Genomic DNA, 24972 nt, shown 5'->3' with positions numbered 1-24972 from the left:
TTATTATCAAAATTTTTTTATTGGATTGAAACGTACTGAATAAAACAAACGAGGAAATCTCTCTCTCGAGTGGGAGAATTCTGATGACATTGTTAACATACTATGTTCTTACCTTGATGTTGGTGATCTGTAGGCTGCCTAATTCCTGCAGGGACATGCGAGGGTCTTTACCCAGTAGACTGACGCCATCCTTGAGCCAGCTGACTGAGGGGATGGGGTCCCCTGATGCTTGGCACTTGAGCAAGGCCACACCGTCCACGCCCAACGTCTGGTTGGATGGCCCCTGGCGGATGATGGGCGGCGGTCTGTCCGACAGCACTGCGATACAAGAAACCACAATATTATCAGACTCCAGAGTGCAAGCGGTGGTCTTTTTGGACCTTCTATTGTTGGTATTGACTTTTTTTTTTTTTTAAATATAGTAGTATTCAGACACTTAAATCTCATTTAAGGTTGACTCTAATTCTGTTGTTGTTGTTATTAGGGCCCACGGTGCAAGGACCTAAGTGACAAAAGTGAAATTGATTGACCCTTTCAACAGTCCCCAAAATAACCTACAAACAGCTTCTACAGGTACTGAATAGTTTTAGTGGCTTGTGCCCAAAAGACAGCGTTTGTGTAGGGATTCCTTCTATGAAAAAGTGGCTGTGTCAGAAGGTGAACTCGGGGGTTAACAGCGGCGCAGCGCAGATGAATAATGCCAAGACCCCCCAGCAAATCGCAGAAGCCACATTAATTAGACACTATGGATTAATGACGCCAGACCTGCAGGGGATAATTAGCCAGTCTACTACCTCTGTAACCTTTTAACACCACGGCAAAAAAGCTTCCCTGTTATGGGAATGCTTTTAAATCCACTGCAGCTTTAAAGCCCACCACATACCGAGCAAAGCCACACGTGTATTTCGAATTAACTTACCCACTGAAATGAATGGCAATTCTATTACTATTTCAGTGAAACCAAAATAACACACCAACACAGTCTTGTAGTGTTTTTAATTTAAAAAAATGACTGCATAGTATGGAACTGTATAATAACATACAGTAATAAACGGGTTAAACAGAATGAAAGGAATTAGTTGAATCTAATGCTTTAATTCAATGGGCATTGGGATGCTTTTTTCGTGTGTGCACCTTGGCCACCAGGGGTAAGTGCAGTATAATACTTACATCATATTATACATGTATATGTGATGTTGAAACACGAGGAACGGCATGACAAATATTTTGTAGATCTATTAGTCGTTCCACAGAGCTCAAGGTATATGTTCCTGTGAGTACTGCACCGTTTGAGTCCAAATATTTGTTTGAGATTGAGAACCACCCTGAAAACGATGCTAGTTTTGATAGCCCATCTACATCTTGCACTGAGAGTTAACATTGAGCTAGCTGACTTTTGTGAGACAAAGCTATGTAGTTTGTTTGAAAACACGTGTAATTGTTTTGTGCTTTAGTCTTACAGTAAATTTCAAATGGTAGTGACAACAAACAGCTCAAATCAAGCACACCTGACTAATTATTATTATTATTATTATTAAGAATTGTTTGCTATCTGTAAACCTCCATGATAAGGGAGACAGAATAGACATTATGAATAGAAAAACGCTCTCATGTAAGTCAGATTTTTGCAAGAGACGGTTTCGTGAGTCGGAAAACTCTCAAGGTGAGGCACGTGTAAACCAGATCCCATCGTATTTACAATTATGAATGCTGTGGCTAAAGACTCACGCATACACGAGTGTGTATGATCATTAACATAACTACCCTTTTGACGCTGTCAATTATTTTATTGCTTATTTTGGCCTAGTAAAATTTGTAGTCTATTCACATGTTGCCGCTGAAAAATTACAACACCTTGCTGGATCTAAAAAAAAAAAAAAAAAAAAAAAAAACACTAGTCTGGGCTTGCTGTGCAGTCTCCACGCACACAGGTTGCGTGGGGGCGATGCGGCAGGGCCTCCAATTAATCTACCAAGCATGTTTTTGGAATGTCGGAATACCATACATACGGAGTACCCGGCAAAAACCCACGCAAGCACGGGGTGAACATGCAAACTCCACACAGGAAGGCTAGGACGGGATTCGAACCCACTCTGACCCACTGTGAGGTGAACGTGCTAACCAGTCACGCACCGTGCCACCCTGCATAGAACATATTCTTGGAAAAAAAAAAAAACTATAGTTTGGGTTGACTCCCGCTTTAATAAAGTATTTGCATGAGAAAATCAATCCTCTTATTCATGTTAAGCGTATTAAAATTCAATAAAATAATGGGACAGAAAAATCGAGTTTTTTTTTACGATAAGTAAAATGTGCGAGTAACAACAAGTTAACTCTGAAAAAATGTGATTAATCACAATTAAATATTTTACGGGCTTCACAGTGCTATAAAATATACATGACAAACACAAAGCTGCATTTGAGGGGAAAGCAATGAAAAAAGATTTAATCTAAGTTGTCTGTGTAACCATATGCTGTATGTGTATGTATGTATGCATGTATGTATGTACGTACTGTGTGTATGTATGTACAGTATTATGCTGTGTATGCAGTAAGATAAATATTAGCTTGACCTTTGTGTGTGACTCACTGTTTTGGTTCACGTACAACATGTTAGCCGTACTTAGCCGATTAGGACTTTGGGTCTGAATCCGAACCAGTTGTACGTTAGCTGCTAGGTGCCGGTCGAGGCAGCCTGGCCGACACCGCAAAGAGCGACCGCGATCACCGCGGGGTCTTGGCAGGCACTGCAGCTAAGGAGATCTGCGGGAAGGGCATGGCACACATCCAGAGTCGCTATCGTGGCGCACGCGTGCCCGGTGGGAAGCGGGCAGAGGAGCGGACCAGGAAGAGGAGCGCCAGCTTTGACGGGCTCTAGTTGAGCTGCTGTGCACCCGTGCCATGACTTTGGTGGCTGGGAGGGACGGATTCACTCAATCACAGAGTCTCCCAACCAACCTGGCTCCACTTGATTCCCGGTTCTCGATGCCCAACCCTACTCAAAATGCTGTTTCTCGATAGGAACACAAGGGTTCACAGTTTTATTGTTGCAGTGAGTCGTTCGGGGAGCGGGTATCAGTTTTCAGTTGCAGGTGAGTTACCGACTGTAATTTCTTCACGATTATCCAGTTCAGCTGCATTTTGTTGCGTTGCTCAGTAGGCCTTCAGGAGAGGTATTAAATTATTGCAAGATGTAAATCAAAAAAAGGAGTCGAGACACAGCTGCTTCTTTTCCAGACACTCCCTTTGGTGTTCACAAAGACCACAAGGCTGACACCAAGGCTGTGGAAGAATGTCTACATGGCCCGGATGCAAACGCGGCCATGCGTCTTGGGAATGAGGTGCCGCATTCCGAGCCTGATGGATGTGCTTACGGAATGTGAAAGCAACAGCAGGAGGCCGGACCGAGGGGCCTTGGATTTCCGGATCAGGAATTTCTCATTACGGATCTCCTTGAACCTGGCGGACATGTCGTCAGTAAATCACACAGCGGCCATCGCAGCTACAGCAGGTGTGGCCCTGACCTCCCTCCCACCTTAACAGCCCGCTCTTCCTCTCGTACTGTGTCACTATGGATGTTCATTCCAACTTCCTGTCCAGACGGGGGGACGGTTGTCTCTCTCGCCATTTCAGTCACTCAATCACAGTCTCCCAACCAACCAACACTAAACTTGACCTCAAGGATGATACTTTACTTCCTCTCCAGCGCAGAAAAATGACAGACATTGTACTCTGACTTGGTTTGCCTAACTGTTATGGGTGTAACAATACACAATCAGAAGGATTAACTTACATTGACAACCTAAATCCTGACACTTCTTCCATGAAACTGTATTAATCTATTCCCAAAAGTCTAAACTCTATTTTGTAGCATTTTCTTGGTTGCACAGCTTTAATTTAGGGGTGAAATGTGTCCGAAAGTATTTTGACTACCTCTATTCAAAAAAATGCTTGAGGATTTTTTCCTGCCGTGGGTACCCGCTTATTTGGCGTGCACTGTCGGGAAGACAGTTAAGCAAGCTTCTGCAATGCTTGTTCCTGCTGTCTGAGAGAAGGCCAACTTTAAAATAAAATCTTACCCAAAAAATACATGGACACAAATTCCTTGCTATGATTTTATTTTGAAGTTGTTCCTGGTAGCCTGTGGTGGTGTGGCGTTTTTCCGACTGGAGTGCCTCGATAGTCGGAGGCCTGTTTACATTGTCGTCACAATCTGTTGCAAAATCAAAGGTCAATCGCTAATTTAGGACACAATTAATAATAATAATTAATTAATTAATTACATTGATATTTAATTATACTGAGCCTGTTACCACTGTTAGCTGCTAATGGCTAGCAGCTAGCCTCTAAGTGAGTGCCTGATATACTGTATGCTGGCAAGAGCTGTAGGACTACTTTTCAAATGCAATTTAATAGGCGAAAATGACTCTGCCCACTTTGATGCTGACAGCCTGACACATTTGTTCCGACTAATCAATTGTGAACAGTCTAGGCTTACTCAAATGAGGTATTTTAGCCGGTAAAATTGCTACTGTGGTTTTTCGTCTCATACTCATTTACTAAAGTTTTTAAGAGAAGAGAATACACTTTGGTGTTAAGCACATTTTAAAAATGTGGATTATTGAAAAATGAAAACCAATTGGTCTTTCATTATTAGGTTCATTATTATGTTCTGTATTCATATTTGTTCTTGAACCAAGCAAATATATTGTATATACTGTATATATATTTGAAATTTTGTCTGAATACTTGATTATTCAATATAATTGTCAGTAGGATATCCAAATACCCAAGCTGCTGGTAGCTGAAGCTTCCTTCAAAAACTGTATGTGACTGTTTACTTAATATTTGTCGAATCAGATTTCAGCCTCTATGTGATGCAGTCGGTCTAATACAGTATGCCGAGGGCCTTCGGAATCAGTAGTGCTTGCCAATTCAAATAAAAATATATTAGCAATTGGAATATTTCTTTAACCAATCACATTTCAAATTCATCCGTGTCTCGCTATAAATGTTTTCATTAATTATAGTCAGTGAAGACCCACCAGTTGGCGCTATCTTTCTTTCAGTAGGTATTTGACAGTTAATACAGAGCAGTGCTTCAAATGCAAATAATGACTATTAAATAATCGTACCCTTAAAGTGTTGTGGGCGTGGTTGGCAGGGAATTATAATTGGCAAATTATAATTCTGCAGAGCAACAAATCGGCACACAATCAAGAGTAAGAATATACGCAATTGAGTTCCTGAATGTAATCTCTTTCACAATTTATGCACAATGTACAATGTGGTTAATAGGCTAAATACTCATTTGTGTGAACTTATTCCACTGGACTCCGCCACTCACCCACAAAATACCAGGAATAGGTTGCACCTCAAAGGTAAATATAGGAAATTGAAAGGTACTCATTTCAGCATATGTTATAAGGGTCCGCAAAAATGGAATGAGCTAGAAAATTATATAACACAATCGCCCACATTCCCTATATTTAAAAGAAATCTGAAGCGCAAGCTACTGAAGAGCTATATATCTGTTGGTTTTGCAGCCTAATTCTTACAGGGTTAACTCTTCTCATGCACATGGATCACTGAGGTTACAAAGGTCATCACAATGTAAAGTGTACATGAACATGGTGTCCTCCAGTTGTCTTAGGACCACACCAGAAATTATGATTTGTATGTCCTTATCCATATAAAATGTGAAGCGCTCCCTTGCACTGCAAACCTTTGTTATCAAATGATTATGTTATGTTATGTAAATGAACTTGAATATGGCAGAGCTGTAATACATTGATAGGTGGTGATGTGTTGGACCCCTGTTTAAAAGCTTTAAGCTTCAGAGGGAGTCAATTTTTCACAATGTAAAACAATATTGTGTTTCTGATTTAACGTTGTGGAAATAAACTTAAAAAAAAAAAAGTTTTAACTACACAGACTTTTCTACAATTCATATGAAAAGTTGCCTTGTGGGATTTATTAACATTGCCAATGGAATGGAAATTGGAGTGAAGCGGTGCTTTACCATCCGTGACCTCCAGCTGCGCCTTGGCGAGGATGCTGCCGGCGACGGTCAGCGCCTGGCAGATGTAGTAGCCGGCGTCGGCCCGCTGCACTGAGGCGATGGTGAGGGCGCCACCGGGCGAGACTGAGAAGCGGCTGTTGGGCTGCTGCGGCTGGTTGGGGAACAGCAAATTCTGCGGGACGGTGGAGAAAAGGCCCAATTAATAAACGGAAGCCACCCTAAGACGCCAAGAATTAAATAAAAATGGTCTTTTCGTTCTTTTTCTGAAAATGTACATTTTCCATCACCACACAGTTTCTTCGGACATGACTTGGCCGCAAGGTTGGACAAAGATCTGTCATTTGCTCAGTTTGGCTGGACGGCCTTGTCAAGGAAGAGTTGTGGTCGTCCCAATTTTCTTCCATTTGAGGATTATGGAGGCCACTGTGCTCTCAGGAACCTTGAGTGCTTCAGAAATTATTTTGTAACCATGGCCAGATCTGTGCCTTGCCACAATATCTGTCTCTGATCTCCTTGGGCAGTTCCTTCGACCTCATGATTCTCATTCTCCCTGACATGAACTGTGAGCTTTAATGTCTTAAATAGACAGATGTGTACCTTTCCTAATCAAGTCCAATCAGTTTAATTAAACACAGCTGGACTCCAATTAAGGAGCAGAACCATCTCAAGGAGGATCAGAAGAAATGGCCAGCATGTGAGTTAAATATGAAGGTCACTGCAAAGGGTCTGAAAACATATGACTATATGATATTTCAGTTTTTCTTTTTTCATAAATTTGAAAACATGTCTACGTTTCTGTTTTTTTCTGTCAAGATGACGTGGTGAGTGTACATAAATGAGAAATAAAATGATTTTTGTTTTATTTTGGAAAATGTCTGCAATGACACAGAAAGTGAAACTTTCAAGGGGTCTGAATACTTTCTGTATCCACTGTATATCTCCTTTAAATAAACTGCTACGGCTGCACGATTTTGGAAAAAAATGACATTTAGATTTTTGGGGGGGTTGCGATATATATTGCGATGTTAAAAATATAATTTTCACCAGATGACTTGAATAGATTTGTTTGGGAATAATTTGGTTAACTCACCATGACATCATTGTATTCATATAATATTGTTTAATCCAGACTAAGTGGGTTCATCTGTGAATGATGATTGCTGTATATAAAAGGGATCACAGAGGTCATGTCTCATTAATATAATAGATTATTTAACATTGTATTTCACACTTCAATGTAAACAGCAGCAAAATATGAATCATATTTTAAACAAAAAAATAAAAAGAGCAGGCGCACTAGACCCCTGAGTCATTTAAAAAAATAGAAGAAAATAAAATACCTCTAAAGCAGCAGCAGAGTTATAAACACCTTTAAACTAAACTATAAAATATAATTGTTTTTTTTCGAGTAGATGAAGTTTCACCTCGGGTCCCACTTCTTAGTTTGAACTGCTCATACAGTGGCTTGTGACGGCGATTGCAGCAACAACGGCGAGGCAATGTTGGCAAAGGATGTTTTGTTGTTCTGAATCTTCCTTTTTATAGCCGAAATACTTTCATATTTTGGATGTTGACTTTCTTTCGGGACTAAATCCACTGTCATCTCCATGTCGCCTGTGTTTTCAGAGCAGACAGTCACAGCAGAGTGGACGGGGAGGGGCCGGTGACTGATTGGCAGGAGGGAGGGGGTGAGCGAGACATGCTGTGTAAAAGCACGGAGTAAGCTTGCTGCTTTTTTGAAGCAAAACAAAAGTTTACGTGTTTTAAGAAAAAAAAAAAAAGTTAAGATAAGATAAGATAAGCTACGATGTGACTATCGCGCATGTGCACATCGCAATCGCGATGTTCAAAAGACACATCGTGCAGGCCTAATTCTACAAAGTACTTCCATTTGGGAGTACTCTCCTCACTGATGGAGAGCAAACATATTCGATGTAATTATGGCAACCGGCTTGAATGCAACAAATGAACAACTAAAATGATACATTTAACTAATTAGTACATGCCTCGCACATGAGCGTTTAACATTTCGTTATCCTCATGGGGGAGGAGGTGGGAAAGAAACATCATTTTCCGTCACTTACTCTAATTGTGCAGAGTTTGGCGGTAAATAATTACCATCGCACCTCGGTGGAACTCTCCCGCCTCCACCAAAGTTCAACGGCAGCAGTGAGACACTCGCCAAAAAATGTTAATTTGCTTGTGAGTCACTGTCAGGGATTTAGTGGTAAACATCACGCCAACTAGTGACGACATGCACTTCTGAGGATTACTTTGACGACCTGCAGGCTACACACGATTGTGTGAATTTGTGTGTGTGCGTTTGAAGCGCAGCCACGGCTGAATCATATCACCGGGCTCATCGACAAGCCCCGACTGGCTCCTAATTGGCGCTGTTGTCAAGTGTTGGGAGGACTCCCAGGTATTTGAATGGCTTAACTGCTCCAGTGAGAGAAAGGATCATTCTTATCAGTGCGACGGGTCACAGGGAAAAGCGATTAGCGCTCCACCAGGCATGCCGCTGCCGGCTGCGGAAAAAAACGTGCAACAGTAGTAAAGATAGTGAACTGCAAAGATCTGGGCATTTGAGTGTGCACGGATAAAAAATCCAAATGTTTCTCAATAGTGCCGTTGGATTTACTTGGTTGCACAGCGTGACATCGTAGCACCAGAATTCTTGGGCAACCACTCAACAGACAGTAGTGCCGGTCTACCAATGCTATACCCCAGCTAAAAGAACCACATATGACAGGATCGCCCCCAAAAAGTACTGCATTACTGTTTAATTCGGTTATTTTGGTACTCTTGAAAACTTTGGCACCAAGCAATACAGTTCAGTTCAGGTTGATAGGATACACATTTTCCACCCATAGATTCTTGAGTTTTCTAGGAAAAATAAAGCCCACAATAAAATACAGATTTGAAGTGAGGGTTTGACTTGGAAACTTTTGCTTGGATTCGATTTTCTTCTTCACTGAGCTGTACGGTTTGGTCTAGTTTGCTACGGTACTCTTCGTATTTTACAATCCCAAATTATTACTTAGTTATACAAGTAAAATAAAAGTGAAATTATGTAATACGTCAGCAACCAGCCAACAACTGAACTGAACTGTTCTACAGTACAATTGGGGTTTATTTGATCTAAACCACACCAGGGTTAACTGAACTGTACTACTGCTAGGTGGAAACACAGTGTTGTGTGAGGCGCTGTGCTCTTACTTGACTTCCTTCCTTCTGCCAAAATACTGCAGGCTGAGGGTTGCCTTTGGTCTCACATGGGAAGGTGGCGGTGCGTCCTTGGGCCACGATCTGGTCCCTCGGACGGATGATAAATTGTGGGGCAGCTGAAATAAAAACGTCAACGTTAGCACAACCAAATACGAGTGAAATCTTGAGTGAAGTCAAAAATCAGAGTGATGGGTTACTGGAGGTTATCAAGCAAAGACGATCAGTAAACCACACCGCCAAACCAAAATCCATGCAGCCTGATCTCCAGATTTTGCTTTGAACACCAATTATCATTGTCATGGCAACCAGGCTGGCCACTCATCCAAAGAATGAATGGCAGTCACATTGGCAATCACACAGGGGAAGCATCAATTACACCGGAGACAACACATGACTATGAACAGGCGATTAAAGGGATCCGGTCAGATTTGGCGAAAAGGGAGTTGAAAGCAAATGTTTTCTGCAGTCAATGGTCAATTGTCAAACTTTAAAATCGAACAGTGAAAAGCCAGCACGGTCAATACTCGCAGGCTTTGTCTGACTGCTGGCAGAACCATCGAAACGCACCAACAGTCGGTCCCGAGTGAAATATCTCACCACTGACAACTTGACAGAGTCGGTTCGATAATAAACGCAAGAGGGGAAATGAGATACCCTCATCGAAAATTCAATCTGCCTAACTCTCGAGCCACACATGCTACTCGAAAAACTAGACAAATATGTATGTATGTATGCATGTATTATATATATATATATATATATATATATATATATATATATATATATATATATATATATATATATATATATATATATATATATATATATATATATATATATATATACATACATATATAAAAAATACATACAATAACAGTTACAATTATTGTTTACTGTATTAAAACTCTTGTTATAATTAAAGATAGTAACTTTAAAGTCTTTATGAAATTATCTACACTTTTTAGGAACTAAATTCTTTGAATGTTCAACAGAATATTGTAACGAATTGAGTTATCTGTGTTGTGGTCGGATTTGTGTTTTGCTGAGTTGTGATGTTTCCGAGGTTCATGACTGCATCGTGCGGCTAGTGAGAGGAGCAGCGGAGAACGAAGGAGAGAGCTGTTGTACTTTGTTTTTGGCTAAAAAAGACTGCTTGCTTCCTCGTCCAAGAAATATTTAAAGTCGGATGATGTCGTTTGAAGTGTTATTATGTTAGACGTGCTACCTACAGCATAGCTGCCGATCTCATGTAGAAATGTTGGCACGCAACCTTGGGACTCATAAACATACCTTTCCCCATCGGCAATTTTAACAGGACAGCCAGAATGCTCCTAAACAGGAGACCGCAGTGTACGGGGGGGGCCTTTGAGCTCTGGCTTGTTTGCGGATTCGTTTGCTCCTCGTGCTACCACTCTCCTCTCCCGCATGCAAGAGTCAATAGCGCCCATGCGTAAGCTCGCGCTAATAATAAAAACTGATGAGAAACGGGAAACGGTACGCAAGGTGGATCAAACCGAACATGCCATACCGAAACGTATTAATACACCCATGTGTACCGTTACACACCTATATATTTATACATATATAATATGAACCTCACGGTACGATAATTATCACAATATCGTGGAGAAATTGGCGATATATAAAAAACTCACAAAACTAAAAGCTCACGGTTTTGTAAAAGAAAAAAAGCTCACATTAAAAAAAAAAAAATCTGTTTTTGTACATAATAACATAATTTACTAAGAAATAGGCTTGGCCAGTTATGCGCTATCAGCAGGGCAAAGTATCATGGTCTATGCAGTTCGCAATGCTGTGTTTGGCTGAAGCGGACTGACAGAGATATTGAAAAATATTTGCTGGTATGACTGATTTGTGGGACACTTTATTGGTTATAACATAGTTTCGTTCATGTGAGCAATAATCAGTTTAATTTCTGTTTATATTGGTTGTGTGGGTGTGTGTGTGGTTCTTGTGGAACACGAAACAAAAATACACATAAAATAAACATGATCAGTTGCATGTAAATGTCTCTACATCTATATATATATATATATATATATATATATATATATATATATATATATATATATATATATATATATATATATATATATATATATATAATCGTCGATAAGTGAGTTAAAAATCACAATGATAGATTTTTTTTCTTTTTTAAATATTCAAACAAAACTGATCCCCCCCAAAAAACAAAAACAAATAAGTGACTCCACAGGTACCACGAGTACCGGTTTCTGAAGGTCCAATGTTTATTAAAGCCGTTATACATTTTTAAATATTTGATCCTGTTGCATTCTTCTGCATTGTTAGTTCTGTAAAAATGAACTAATGATTTAGCAATTCTATAAAAAGAAAATATTTAAGCGGCTGTTTACTGTTGCACTTGTCTCCATTGTTGTTTCCTTAAACAAAGACAAACTGCGGGTGTAGCATTTCACCCCCCCAAAAAAGGTTTAAGCTGTTAGATATATTTATTTTATTTCATATATAATTGTTTCTAATTGGAAGTATTTTATTTATTGGATAGTATACTGTCCGTAATCACTGTTTTACTTATCTAATTGGACCGCATGTGAACTGTGACTAAACCCACAGAATGTACCAATCTGTGATTTTTTTTCCCCATATTGTTACACCCCTGATGATTATTGTTTTGTTCAATGTCCTACTGAATTGTGTACAATCCTATGAGCAGTAGATTTAGTCGACAATTTCTGCACTGCAACATTGTGTCCCCTCTCTGTCTCTTCTTTTTATTACTTCTCAAGTTTGGCAAGCCAGCTGGTTCCAGTAAGGCCCAACTTGGTCCCATTTGGCTGCTTTTTCTGTGTAATCCCACCGTTGGTGTGTGTATCTGTGCGTGTGTTGCATTTGTGAAAGATACACACACACGTACAGACAGTTGGGAAGGGTACAGATGGCCGCAGATTTACAGCCTTCTCGCTTGGCCTTGTGCAGCTTGGATATCTTGTGGCTCTCAAAGCCCGGGACTGATACTGAGCTCCTAAATCACGCTCTGATGAGGACTCAGCTGCCTGCCTCGTCTTCCACCATCCCACACACTGCATCGATAAACACATAAAAAAACCTGCCACCAGCCACCTTGTCATTTCTCACGCTCTTTTTTTAGCTTTCTTCATAGCACATAGACATTCAAGTTAATATTTAATATGTATAAACCTTATATTTCACTATTTTGCCTATTTATATAGATGATGGTTTGTCAATAAATGCCAAAACAAAAAGCTAGTGTTCATTGAAAGTAATAGTATGTAATATTTTGAACACATGCAAACAACTTTGTAATTATGTTGATGGTACACTAGACTTCTGAGAAGTAGAATAGCGTCCATGTGCCAAAATCACATATTTTAGTGGCCTTTGATATTGGTGTACCAGCCTGTACACTTTTCATGTGGCGCAAACTATTTTACGGTCAGCTTGTATTCATTGAAAGCAACGATACATAATATATTGATGATACTGTACACAAGCAACTTTGAAGTCTGTTTTATGCTAAACTAGTTTGTCATAGCAAAATAGTGTATGTGTCTTTACCATGATGACACCGGATTACATGTTTGATATTGCTGGACCAGCCAGGACACTTCACGTGCTCTGTTACTTACTTTCCAGAGGTTTGCAACACAGGACTAGGTGTTACAATGAGTTCTGTTAACATTTATCACAACCAGTGTGGGGATTTGCTTAGCTTCCTTAGCTTCTGGCCAAGTCTTTGCTCTACAGGATTACACAATACAAATGAATTTATTGCATGCACATTTGTGTTTACCTTTTTACCTAGTAAATGTGGAGAAAGAAGCCTACTTTTTCTTACTTTTCTTTAATAAGATCATGAAAAGCCCTGTCTACACTTCTTATAGCTTCATTTTTTTTGTTAAGAAATACACACATTTAAATATACCACAGTCTATATGTGTTCACCGCAATTACTTGAAAGTGAACAACTACTTTGACTGTTTGAGCAGTAGGAGAGCAGGAAACCCATTAGTCCTTACACGCCTTTAATAAGACGGTCTTGTTTTTGACTGGTTTCTGCATATTTAGATCCCCAGAAAAGCCAGGGCTTGAAAAATCGGTCGTTCAAAGGGGAGTGGATGCAAGTGTTAGATTGTTTCAAAGCTCGGCTGAGGGAAAACTGATACTGTTTTGATGCAGAACACATTAAAGACACAGGAGATCCTGCATCCTGTCATCCAACCCAGAAAAAAAAAACATGATCAGTGCCCATATTTAATTCATGACAAGTCTGTTGGAGTGGAGGGAAGGACAGACACACAGGAAACCCGAATTCAGAGGTTCGACGGCTACTTCCATTATGTCCTACGGGGTGAAAATATCCATTCTTATAGTATATACATGCAGTTGGTCAATTTTTCTTGGTGACACGTGTTAAAAGCGAAGTGCACGGGATGCAATGAGGGCATGCAGGATGGAGTCAAATCAGAAGGATGGTTACTTACCGACACGGCCATCTGGAGACACGACAATGGATTGGTGGACACACAGACAAGGAAAAAAAAAAGAAATAAAACACAGATGTTTAACAAAAACAGAGGAAAAACATAAACAAAAGAGAACTCAAAGTCAGAATGAATGACATGTTGAAACCAAGCACGACAGGGAAGGTCCAGTTTTTTTCACAACCTACTACAACGAACATCTACTACAGTGAACCCCGCAAATTCATGCTTTGGTGGCATTTGTGAATTTACTTATTCGTTGATTTCTTTTTTGGAAGCTATCCTCAGTTACCTGGCCATGGCTGCTAAAAAAATATTGACTTTTATGGCATCTTGGTGTCCAGGAACTATATTGAAGTGGTGGGATGAAAATCATTTAGTCAGTTAGATGATGTATTTTGTGGCAAAAAAAGGTGATTATAAACCTTTTGAGGGAGACTTCAATTATTCACATATTGTCATGGGGGGGTGTCCAAGCTCGGTCCTCAAGGGCCGGTGTCCTGCCTGTTTTCCATCTGTCCCTGCTGCAACAAACCTGATTCAAACGATCAGCGCATCAGCAAGCTTTGAAGAAGCTTGATAACGATCATGATCTTTTGAATCAGGTGTGTTGCAGCAGGGACAGATGGAAAAGAGGCAGGACACCACCCCTTGAGGACCGGAGCTGGACATGTCTGGTGTACTGAGTTTTAGACGGACTGACAAAAATGCCCTAGGGGCTAGCTACTGGACCCTCCCTGTCTATGCCAATGAAGGCTACAATGCTACGTGTGGTTTGCAAAAAGCCAGGCAAGGGTGCAAAATTCCCAAAGCTGCTATGTGTCATGTGTGTCATCTTCCACACCACTTATCCTGTACTGCGTTGCGGGGAGGTGCTGGAGCCTATCCCAGCTGACTATGGGCGAAAGGCGGAATACACCCTGAACTGGTCGCCAGCCAGTCGCAGGGCACGCAAAGACACGGTCACTGAGCGGGAACCAATCCCATGCTGCCTGCACACAACTCAGGCATGTGTACCACTACACCATCAGCGACCCCCAAAGGTGCTATTACAATTTTAAATCACAAGATTCCCAAGAAGTAGGCCTGCAGAAAAACTGCATGGCACCCACCATCCACCGCCCCCTCTCTCCTCCTCGTGCCGCCTTTAAGCGCTCTCCCGTAGGGACCTCCAACACGTCGGGTTTAATGGCGGCGAGAGTGCCGACAATGGCGGGAAATTATGGTTAGGACTGTTTTATTAACCCTGCACACTCCTAGCTGAGGCAGAGGCGGCGTGCGCCAGTAAACTGTGAAATGGCTTTGCTGGCGACTAGATGATTGTGTAGGCGACGACAACTGTAGAAGAGGAAGGAGGGAGTGGCAAAGTAGGGCATCTTGGAAACATAAATAATTAAACAGATTCATAGACTGCTGGCACCTCTGTGGGCTCGCGGGTGTCAGCAGTCAATGCAAACCTTAACATTTGGATTTTGCCCTGTGAAGGTTCCATTTATACAAGTTCGAGGTGTAACCAACATAAAAACCAGAGGAGGTGAAAGGGTGACAAACATACATGATCTGTGTTTGCGTTACTGTGAAAAGACGTGTTGCTGAGGTTGATCGTCTAAACAAGCTGCAAATATTGAACCTGTATGTGAATGCTAGATCGATCTACCTATCTATCTTTGAAATGGCTAATGAGCTACGTAGCTTTATAGCTACCTATCTGCATAGCTTCCACTTCATAGCTACTAATCTGTATCGGTTATAATTATGGATGTTCCGATCAGGTTTTATGACACCGATACCGATCATGCATGAGTGCGATCGGCCGAAAACGATCACATGGAATACCTGTATATTTTTCCATTTATTTATGGTGACTGCTATTATGCAATATTATCTGAAAAAAACAGCCATATTATTGCCATAATTTTGACAAAAATCTATATACATTTTCAAAAGCATGAAGAAATACAAAACCGTTGGCACAATACAACAATTACAAAGGTAATTGAAATACCAGCTTTTAGTAACACAGTTTTTAACAGATCAAAATAATAAGCAGTCTCAAAAGACTTAATTACGCAAAAAGTCAAATAAATAACATGCCACCTAAACATTGCATGGTTCAGAATATAATCAAAGTAGGAAAAATAGTCACATTCAGGCTTCACTCGAATAAACTATTCAATGAGTTCCTAAATTTAAACGACTCAGGAACTTGGTTTCTTGTCTTGTGCATAGACAAACTATCTTGTGCATTTGTCAACGGGAAAAAAGTCACTGTTAATCTTTTTGTGAATTATTAAAATTATATAGTGGGTCTGTTGCCCACAAGTGACCTACTATGCGTCTCTCTGTGGCAATAATGCCACTTAAAATGTGCTTTGACAGTAACGCATGCATAACAAATTGCAGCGTGCGTGCCATAAACCCCATCATTTATTATCGGTCATAGCTTTCTGCATGTTCCGCGCGTTATAGGTCAATACGACGTGTATTTTGTCTTTTGGGATACAAATGCCTCGTTCGAACATTGTCATTAAAAGCAGAATCCGGTGTCTTCTACCACCGAGAATGGTTGGTCATCAAGTCCGATAAATTTCATTATTTTCCTGGTTATTTGCGTTGCCTTTTGCCTGTCGTGCTGATATGGGTTTGAGTTGGTCAGCATGGGCTGCGTTAGCTGCCGTTTCATTGTTGCTGCTGCTTCATTGCAGTGAGCCTCGTAAACTCACCATAGTCTTCCAATTGCTTGTTCTTCAAATGTCGGATTAAGTTGGTTGTGTTGAAACTTCCAAAATGTACCTTTTCATGGCATAATATTACAAGATGCAAACTACACACAGCAGTTAGCAGCACAGACCGCAGCGCGCAAAGGGGGAGGGGAAACGGGCGGGGGCGCAACACTGCACGCAGGCTGGTCTCTCATGGCTGTTGGCTGTGAAGCATGAGCTGCGGGTGATCTGATTTTTTGATCGACAATAAAAGGCTTTGATCAAATATGCCGATCACCTAATTTTTCACGAAAATCAGCCGATCATTATAGGTGCCCAATCGACTGGAGCATCCCTAGTTGTAATTTATCTATCTATCTATCTATCTATCTATCTATCTATCTATCTATCTATCTATCTATCTATCTATCTATCTATCTCTCTATCTATCTATCCATCTATCCATCTATCCATCTATCTAAAAAGTTGCTTAAATAGCTATATACTTGTAGCTACAGTATACACAAGCCACACTGTAGTTAATGTATCGCTCATAGGGCCATTCCAACCCTGAACACAAATGTATTATCACTTCATTATTACATAGACACAAAATATAGATGGAAAAAAATGTTGAATTCAGAAGTAAAAAAAACGAAACAGATTGAACTATAGTATAGTCGATTTTATTCCAAAGAGGGTTTGGGTAACAAACAATGTAAGTATTTCACAATACTGTGTCAAGAACGTGATGGTTTACTTCGCGTGGGAGTTCATCGTAAGCGAAGAATATAGCTGAATGCATTGTTTACATTTTTATAATCCGCCCCCGGCCAACAAGATGGCCGAAAAGGAGACAACTTTTCAGTTGGATTTTTCTAACCATGAGAAATGGTGACTAGCGCCGCCGATGGTATGGAACGGTATTACATCTTATGCATGCGCAGAAGGTACATTAATGGTCAGCGTCGCTGTCTGTCGTTGCGGTGTATTCCTCCAGCGTGACGTGCCGAAAGCTGGCCGGACGCCACAGGGGGTAAGCGCCTGTCAGTGTTGGCCAGCGTCTTTTTGGTCTATCTAGGCCTTTAAGTACAACTATGTGTTATCATGGAAAACATGAAATAATCTGGGTGACCCCCAAATGTTTGAAAAAGGTTGTGTGTCGGTTTCAGGTGTCATAAAAATAGACGTGAGACTATCGGCATGTGATAATTTAAGATTTGTAGTCACTGACATAATATAGAAAAATAAAGTGTATTGTATCGTATTCTAGTTAGAGAGTGGTGAAAAATTCTTCACTGATGCTCTGAAATCAAGGAGTGAACCTACTAGGGGATTAAAACAAACTCAAGGATTTCTACAGTAATGATGTTCCGTTACCTCGTACGGTGAGGGTGGCGGAGGCCTCCAGCTTGCCCACACGGTTTTCAGCCACACAGCTGAAGGTACCTTCGTCGTTGACGTACGCCTTCTTCACCTTGAGCACGTAGTCGTCCTTGTCGTACTTGATTTCATACCTGTCGGGTGAAACAGATCCAACGTCAGGTCTCTAAAACAAAACAGGACAACCAAAGTCCGGTTACTGCCTCCTGCTCATTTTGACAAATGGAGATTGCAAGGTGGATCAATTATTCAACAACGTTCGCTTGGAACCCCGCAAACGTGTTCAATATTCATGAAGTGTTTTTTTTTTCGCAGAGAGTACGTGGTGCATCTTCATAAAGCGAACGGCGGTCAAGGTCTGACTGAATGCGTCAAGTAAGCACACAAAAGGCAAAAGTGCTTTCAATTCCCCCGTAGTAGGGGTGTGTGTGTGTGTGCATTATAAAAGCTGTTGACAGGATAAGCGTGCAGTGAAGTGGGAAGAAGGGGATTGTTTGCTGTGCCATCTTGAAAAATGTCTGCTGTCTTTCATTTGGAATAATAACAGAAGGGAGATGCACACAAAAGGGACAATGTGAAGAATCAACTAAACGAAAAGCATTGCGTGCTTTTCCAGCAAGGGGTATGATTCAGTTATTGTGTAGGTGGGATGATGAGAGCAACACGGTACAGTGAAGTGTGCCTTTTGTCGAAATTCACATGCTGCATTCTTTTGTTTTAGGAACTCATTGTGATGGAAATGCTTAAAAACTGTGACATCACAAAACATACTACTTGATGGAAATATAGCTTGAGGGTCTTTGTTTTCAGGAGCAGTGATCAATCCAATTAACTGCATGTTATAGTGATAGTACCACAGTACAAAGGGATACTGAAAAGCAGGATGGTTATGGTTATGGGTATGATATTTAGGGACACTTTATGATGGAAACGCAAAAAAAGTAGCATAACTAACTGAAGAAGTTGTTGCATGTACCACTTAGTTCAAACAATGGCGTAAGACTATTTTCAAGATGTCAAAGAATAATGCCGCAAATTTGGACGGACCTCATCGGATATTTTGGGAACCTTGTCAAAAGCAGTGGGAATGGGAAACAAAAAATGTGTGTACCAAACCGTACCACTTCTTCATTCATTTCATTTTTCATTTCAAGATATTTCCGGTAAAATGGAAAACGGCAACAATTATACCAACCAGACAACTCTGCAAGCGTACCAAATTGTACGAGGGCAAACTACTACTGAATAGGTACTGAATACAAATCTTGATAAAAGAAACACCCCAAATCGACCAATGAATTAAACCAACTGAAGCAAACACTGTCAGGATACATCCTCTAACATGAACCAATCAGTCAACGCTGCAAGCGTACCAACGTGTACCAACGTGTACCACTATACTACAAATTGGGTATTTTGGAACTCTTCATAAAGGGAAAAAATCTACTGAACTGTACTGCTTAGTGGAATTGTGCCTTCAGATATTTCTTATTTTTCAGACCATTTCTAACACACACAAAGGAACTTAATTTGAGACCCTTTTCCATGAAAACCCGCAAAAAATGTCAACTGTACTGACCACCCCTCACCCCTCATTTCTAACACACCAAGGTTTTATTTGGATTTTTACGATGCTATGAAGCTCAATAATCCATGTGTGTTTTCATAAATTACGCAGCACAAGAGAATAACATATTGTTCGTTGTTGCATTTGTTTGATGGAGTGGGATTTCATTACACATAGTCATAAAACAGTGATGGACGGTATTCTTTTAAAAGCCTACTGTGTGTACCATACTTGAGGAAATGAAGTCGTTTACCACCGGTGATTCTTTGGACAATTACATCTGGTAGCATGAGAGAGCAGTTTGCGGCCATACTTTCTGGAACATTGTCACCACAGTCCATTTCCCCCAGAGCTGAAAAAGCCATACATGCACTCGTACATACACTACACACATATAGAGTACACCACAATCCTGATGGCTGCTTTCCAACAGAAGCTCAATCTGCGCCGCCAATCCCCTGATTTGTATTCTTTGTTTTCTGTGATATTTCTCTGCGATATTAGCGTTCAAAGGCTGCTTTATTGGGAAGGCATTCCGGGCCTTTGACTGCCAGTTCTACCTCTCTGCACAGGTACTTAAGAAGCCATAATGATTATTTGACTGTGTCATGCCTGAATGCTTTGTTCCAGACAGAGGAGAATGTACAGTGCATGTATTGTGGAGAGCAGAGGAGTGGCATATTGCTAAAATGAGCCAGCAACCTTTTGGGATGAGCCAACTGTCAGGCGCTAATCTTCTGTTACTTAATACAATACAATACAATGCAATACAACTTTATTTGTATAGCACATTTCATTACAGCTACAGATGTCGCAAAGCACTTTACATACAACAACAAAATAGCAATAATAATAATAAGTGAAAAAATTAAAACACAAAATACTATATACAACAGACACCAGAAAACATCAGAAAACTGTCAGCCTCACATCGGATCAAAATACAAAGACTAGAAATGTGTCTTCAACCGGCTTTTAAAAATCAGAGAGTGGGCTTGCCTAACGTTCAATGTAAGGTCATTCCAAAGGGAAGTACCAGCAACAGAGAAGGTTTGAGGAAGGTAATACAGTGTTTTCTAAGGATGGTACCCAGGGGCAGCAAGGGCCCCAAAATAGAACCCTGTGGAACACTAGGTGATAGAGGGGCAGAGTGGGACTCAGAGGAACCTAAGATAACAGAAAAAGTCCTGCCAGCCAAATAGGACCTAAACCACTCAAGGGCACATCCACAGAAGAATATTGTGGTCCACCGTATCGAATGCTGCAGTCAAATACAAGAAAACAAGAGATACACAGTTTTGTGCTTGGTTTTTCCTTGCTTTTGTCTCTTAAGATCAAAGCCAATTGTTGTCATCATCTTCCAAATTGGAATCAGAATCCCTGCGAGTTCATTGTGGCCACATGGAATCAGACACAACAAGGGAACAGTAGCTCTTTATTGCCTACAACTCTGTTTTCTATTACAGATGGAATGTCATTGCAGAGCACAGCCAAGTTTGCTCCTCTTTTCTGCCGTTTCTGTTACACACACACTCGCAGACACGCACACACATGCACACACACTCGCACACGTACATGCTGGGACCAAAGTATACAATCATCCAACACATCATTGTCGGAGTGATGGGAATGTAAGCAAGTGCCAAGACAAGAGAAGCACTTTTCTGCTTGATGTGTGTTGAGAAGCCACTCCTGAGATGAAAACTTTATTGGAGACTTTAAATGCAAACTCTCCACACGGTTTTTAGAGAATCGGCCTGACAAGGAGACAAACAATTTCATTTTTTTTTACAATTTAAAGCAGTTCCTGAGTTTCACTCGCATGTTTGAGACTGGCATTACCAAAATATCCCAAAAGGTAAAGAATTACAGCCCACGTTTGGCCTTTTCATTTTCAGCTTTTCAAAAATCAGCCTGTTTTGAGAAAGCGGACCTGTCTCATTCAAATGAGCCACTGCTCACCCCACCCACTCTACTGCGAATATAATAGAGTATGACTTTCGTTAGCATGATGACTGTGGGTTGCACTCAGAATGTGGGGGTAAAAATGCAAGAGGAAGTAAGGACATTCACACATCACTCCATTCACAATAGGTGTGCAGATCCATGTATGTGTCAAACTATCAACAATTTGTTAAATAGCCTCAAGGAACTTAACAATGTTATCAGGAAGATGCAATTGAGCCACTGCCCGGTGTTTCATTTTGCACCATGATGACAAGGGGGTGGAGATAGAAAGTTGAACGAAGTGAGCCACACGTAGTCACAGAAGTGGAAGAGTGTGTGGGGGGGGGGAAAGCAAAGGCCCATAAATACAATATAAGCATTTTCACTTGTGGCTGCAGCCCTTCATACATTACATCCACAATTGGGGCTCTGTTTTTTGTGACTGGTGTAAAATCCCGCGGAGAGTGTGGCATATCGTTGCACGGAGAAGGTTTACACCCGATGTTGGTAGTTTTGCAAACAAGTACAGATTGGGGGATCTGCTAGAGGGAGTGCTGCAAGACTGTGGGAATGCTCATTTCCCCCCACCCCCAATAACTGTGTTGCCCAGTGGTATGATAGAAAAAAATACAGTACAATAATTAAGAGGGTTTGATTCCCACTGTTCACATATTTATGAATGCAATATGTCATGTTAGACCGGATGTCTGCCCTGCGCCGGCCAGTAAGACGTGGTCTGAGCAGTTGTAAGGTTTAGCTTTTACTTTTTGAAGAACAAAAAACAAACAAACAATCTCGCGCTCCTCAGCAGCTCATCCTAGTGGGATCCTTATCTGTAACGTTGGAGCAGTTCTGATCGATTTGATAGCTAATGCAGAGCAAATTCAATGCCATCATTTGTCTGCAATTCCCGTCGAAATGGAGTGAGTGTAAAGTCTATGTGAGCGCACTAAAAGCAACATAAACGTCTTGCAGCGCATTGAGACACATGCTGCAGTAAAGCTGCTTGACGATTCCCGTCCGGAAAAATTTTCACTTCATATAGACATACAATTGGCTCTTAAAAGATGTACTCTCTTATTACCCTAGCCATGTTTTTAATATTAGATGTGCAGTGTTATGCCTCCCATATTATTCTCCGTCATCCCATAATAGTCCTTGCATCCGTGTAATGCGACACGGTGAGGAATATATAAGATTAGCCGGCCGTTAAAATAAAGCATCTGTTATGACTTGACAACTTCATTTGCCATTTATGGATCTTTTCCCTGACGTGTGCCAGATTGCCGTTTTAATTGTTTCTGCATGCGTGGGTGCCTGCAATCCTCCATGGGGTTCTTATTATATTGCAGTGACTGGCCCGTTAGGTTTCGATCATATTCCCTCCCAAAAATTCGAAATGTCCTCCAATGGAGACGGTGGTTGTGAAAGGAGCTGTAGAGATGGCATCCTGGCATGAGGGATGTGCCAGCCAGTTTGTCTTGCAGGCACGGATAATATGAACACCTTTGTTTGCTCAGATGAAGCTCCAGCTTGCCTCCTTTGCAAAAATTTGGATGGCAAAGAAGGGAAGCAGTGTGTCATTTCTATTCTTTATCACTGAAAAAAATGCTGTGTTGAATTTACTTAATTTTATTACTTCAAGCGGTTGCACGAAATAAAATAATCTGGATCCATATACTTTTTTAAAGTAGACTATACATCTACTAAATAAATGTATCAGATACATTTATAAATGTATCAGATACATTTAGTAGATTTATCCAAATGTTTATATTTCGTGCAACCACTTGAAGAAAAAATTGAGTAAATTCAACAGAAACCTTTTTTCAGAGTACATATGAATGAAAGTGTCATATTTCCCAGTTGAGCACAGAGAAGGAGGCAATTATTGCTTTCCGGGGGAATAATTTTCTTTTTAACAATTACGAGATTAAATAAACACTCGACCTCTTATGGTATTTGACCATTTCTATTTCTGCAAATAAATGCTCTAAAGGGCAATTTGTGAGTCATGTTCTTCGCAGGGTTATACTATATTTTGATTTTTCATGATGGATAGTTTTCCTTTCGTGATGACTTTTGTTTTTGAAATTCAGTTAGTTTTAATTACTTTTTAAAGAAAGCTTTTTCGTTTTTATTCTTTTTTTTTTCACCCAAAATGTTTCATTTTACTTCAGTTTTTATTAGTTTTAGTATTAGTTTGAGTATTTTTTTTTTTTAATATATGGAGTATTTGTCAAGTGCAACAACAAAAAAAGGTCACTGAATATTCTGTAATAGAGCAAAGTTAACGACAATTTGCAAACAACTGACCTTGTTTCTTATGTAGGTACAGAAACATGAAAAGAAATAGCCCTCCATTTAAAATGAACCCTGAAAGCTCATGTATGATATTAATTCACAAAAACATGAATGGAGGACACTTTTGCTATAATTATAGTTAGTTTTATAAATGTAGTTTCAGTTAGATTTCGCTTTTCAAAACAATTGTTAGTCATCACTTTACTCATTTTATACTTATTTGTACTTACTGGAGAGATGCACAACCCTCATATCGTCGCTGTCCTGTGAAAAACACTTATCTCCAATTTTGGAAACATTTTTAATTTTCACTTTAATGCGATGTCTGTAAGGCGGAAACATGATTCATGTAAAAATAAGAAAATAAAAAAAAATGGAAATAAGTGTTTTTCACATGACAGCGACGATATACAGTATATATACACATAGTCACACTATTACAGTATGTATGTATTTTTTTTGTTAAATTGAAAATTTAAATTAACAAAATAAATATCCTCACCTGAATGCTTATGATTTCTTTTTACTGTCAAAACGAAAACGTATCTATAAATGTAAAATTATTGCAACATTATTTTCTATGAACATCAACTTAGACTCTAAGTTGACTGGTGTTTATAGTAACTATGGAACATGGATTAAAATACTCAGTCTTAGAGTATTTTAAACCATGTACGACAGGGAAGATCATTAAATTGTAACTGAAAACACTCGTAGTCAACCAGGTTAATTGACGGCGACAGTCAAACCTGAATACAGGTTATTTCAACCTCACTGACTTCCTACAGGAGCCCAAAATGGATCATGTTCAACCTTGGAGGTTTCACTCTAATGCAACTGACCGTTGTGATTGCTTTATGTGGTCACGTCCTATTTTTTCTTTAAAAAAACACTCATCATAGTCTATGGACTCATTTCCAGAGCCAGCTGCCTTTCAACAACTGGTGTTATGTTCTTGCGTGCTTCCTTTGGCACAGTTCACAAAAATAGTTCCGGCAGGCAGTGAATCACCCCAAAGATCTTATCAGATGCAAACACGCCACCCAGGCTTTAGCCTTGAGGGAGATGTCATCGCTATGTGAGGCAATCCCTGTTACAGTCCACTTCTGATAATGACACTAGTTTTTGCCATTTAGTTGCAGGGACTCCCAGCGAACTGTAGCGAGCGAGTACAAGTCACTGTAAAGGTGAAAATGCATGGATTTTAACAGACCCAGACACAACACCCGGAGGGCACTCAGTAGCCCCTACTGGTGGAAAAAGTCAACCCTGATCAACCCCAATAGTTTCAGAAATCAACACAAAATTTTGTGG

General features: G+C 40.3%; 1 protein-coding gene across 7 annotated transcripts in view; it reads right to left on the bottom strand.

The window, feature by feature from the left end:
- robo2 (roundabout, axon guidance receptor, homolog 2 (Drosophila)) overlaps positions 1 to 24972 on the bottom strand; it is a 372150-nt gene that overhangs the window by 59176 nt on the left and 288002 nt on the right. For 6 of the 7 annotated variants that reach the window (XM_086035298.1, XM_086035303.1, XM_086035302.1 and 3 more), the window contains 5 exons: positions 17838 to 17974; positions 13756 to 13767; positions 9242 to 9366; positions 6023 to 6194; positions 113 to 318 (listed from right to left, as the gene is read on the bottom strand). In XM_086035298.1, the coding sequence (XP_085891424.1) occupies positions 113 to 318; positions 6023 to 6194; positions 9242 to 9366; positions 13756 to 13767; positions 17838 to 17974 (652 nt within the window). The remainder of the gene's footprint in view (positions 1 to 112; positions 319 to 6022; positions 6195 to 9241; positions 9367 to 13755; positions 13768 to 17837; positions 17975 to 24972) is intronic. The other variant, XM_086035299.1, reaches the window with a different exon arrangement.

This window comes from Filicampus tigris, chromosome 7, assembly GCF_054856515.1.
Source record: "Filicampus tigris isolate MCC_2025a chromosome 7, RoL_Ftig_1.0, whole genome shotgun sequence".
Lineage (NCBI taxonomy): Eukaryota > Metazoa > Chordata > Actinopteri > Syngnathiformes > Syngnathidae > Filicampus > Filicampus tigris.
This window is presented reverse-complemented; position numbering and strand designations above follow the sequence as displayed.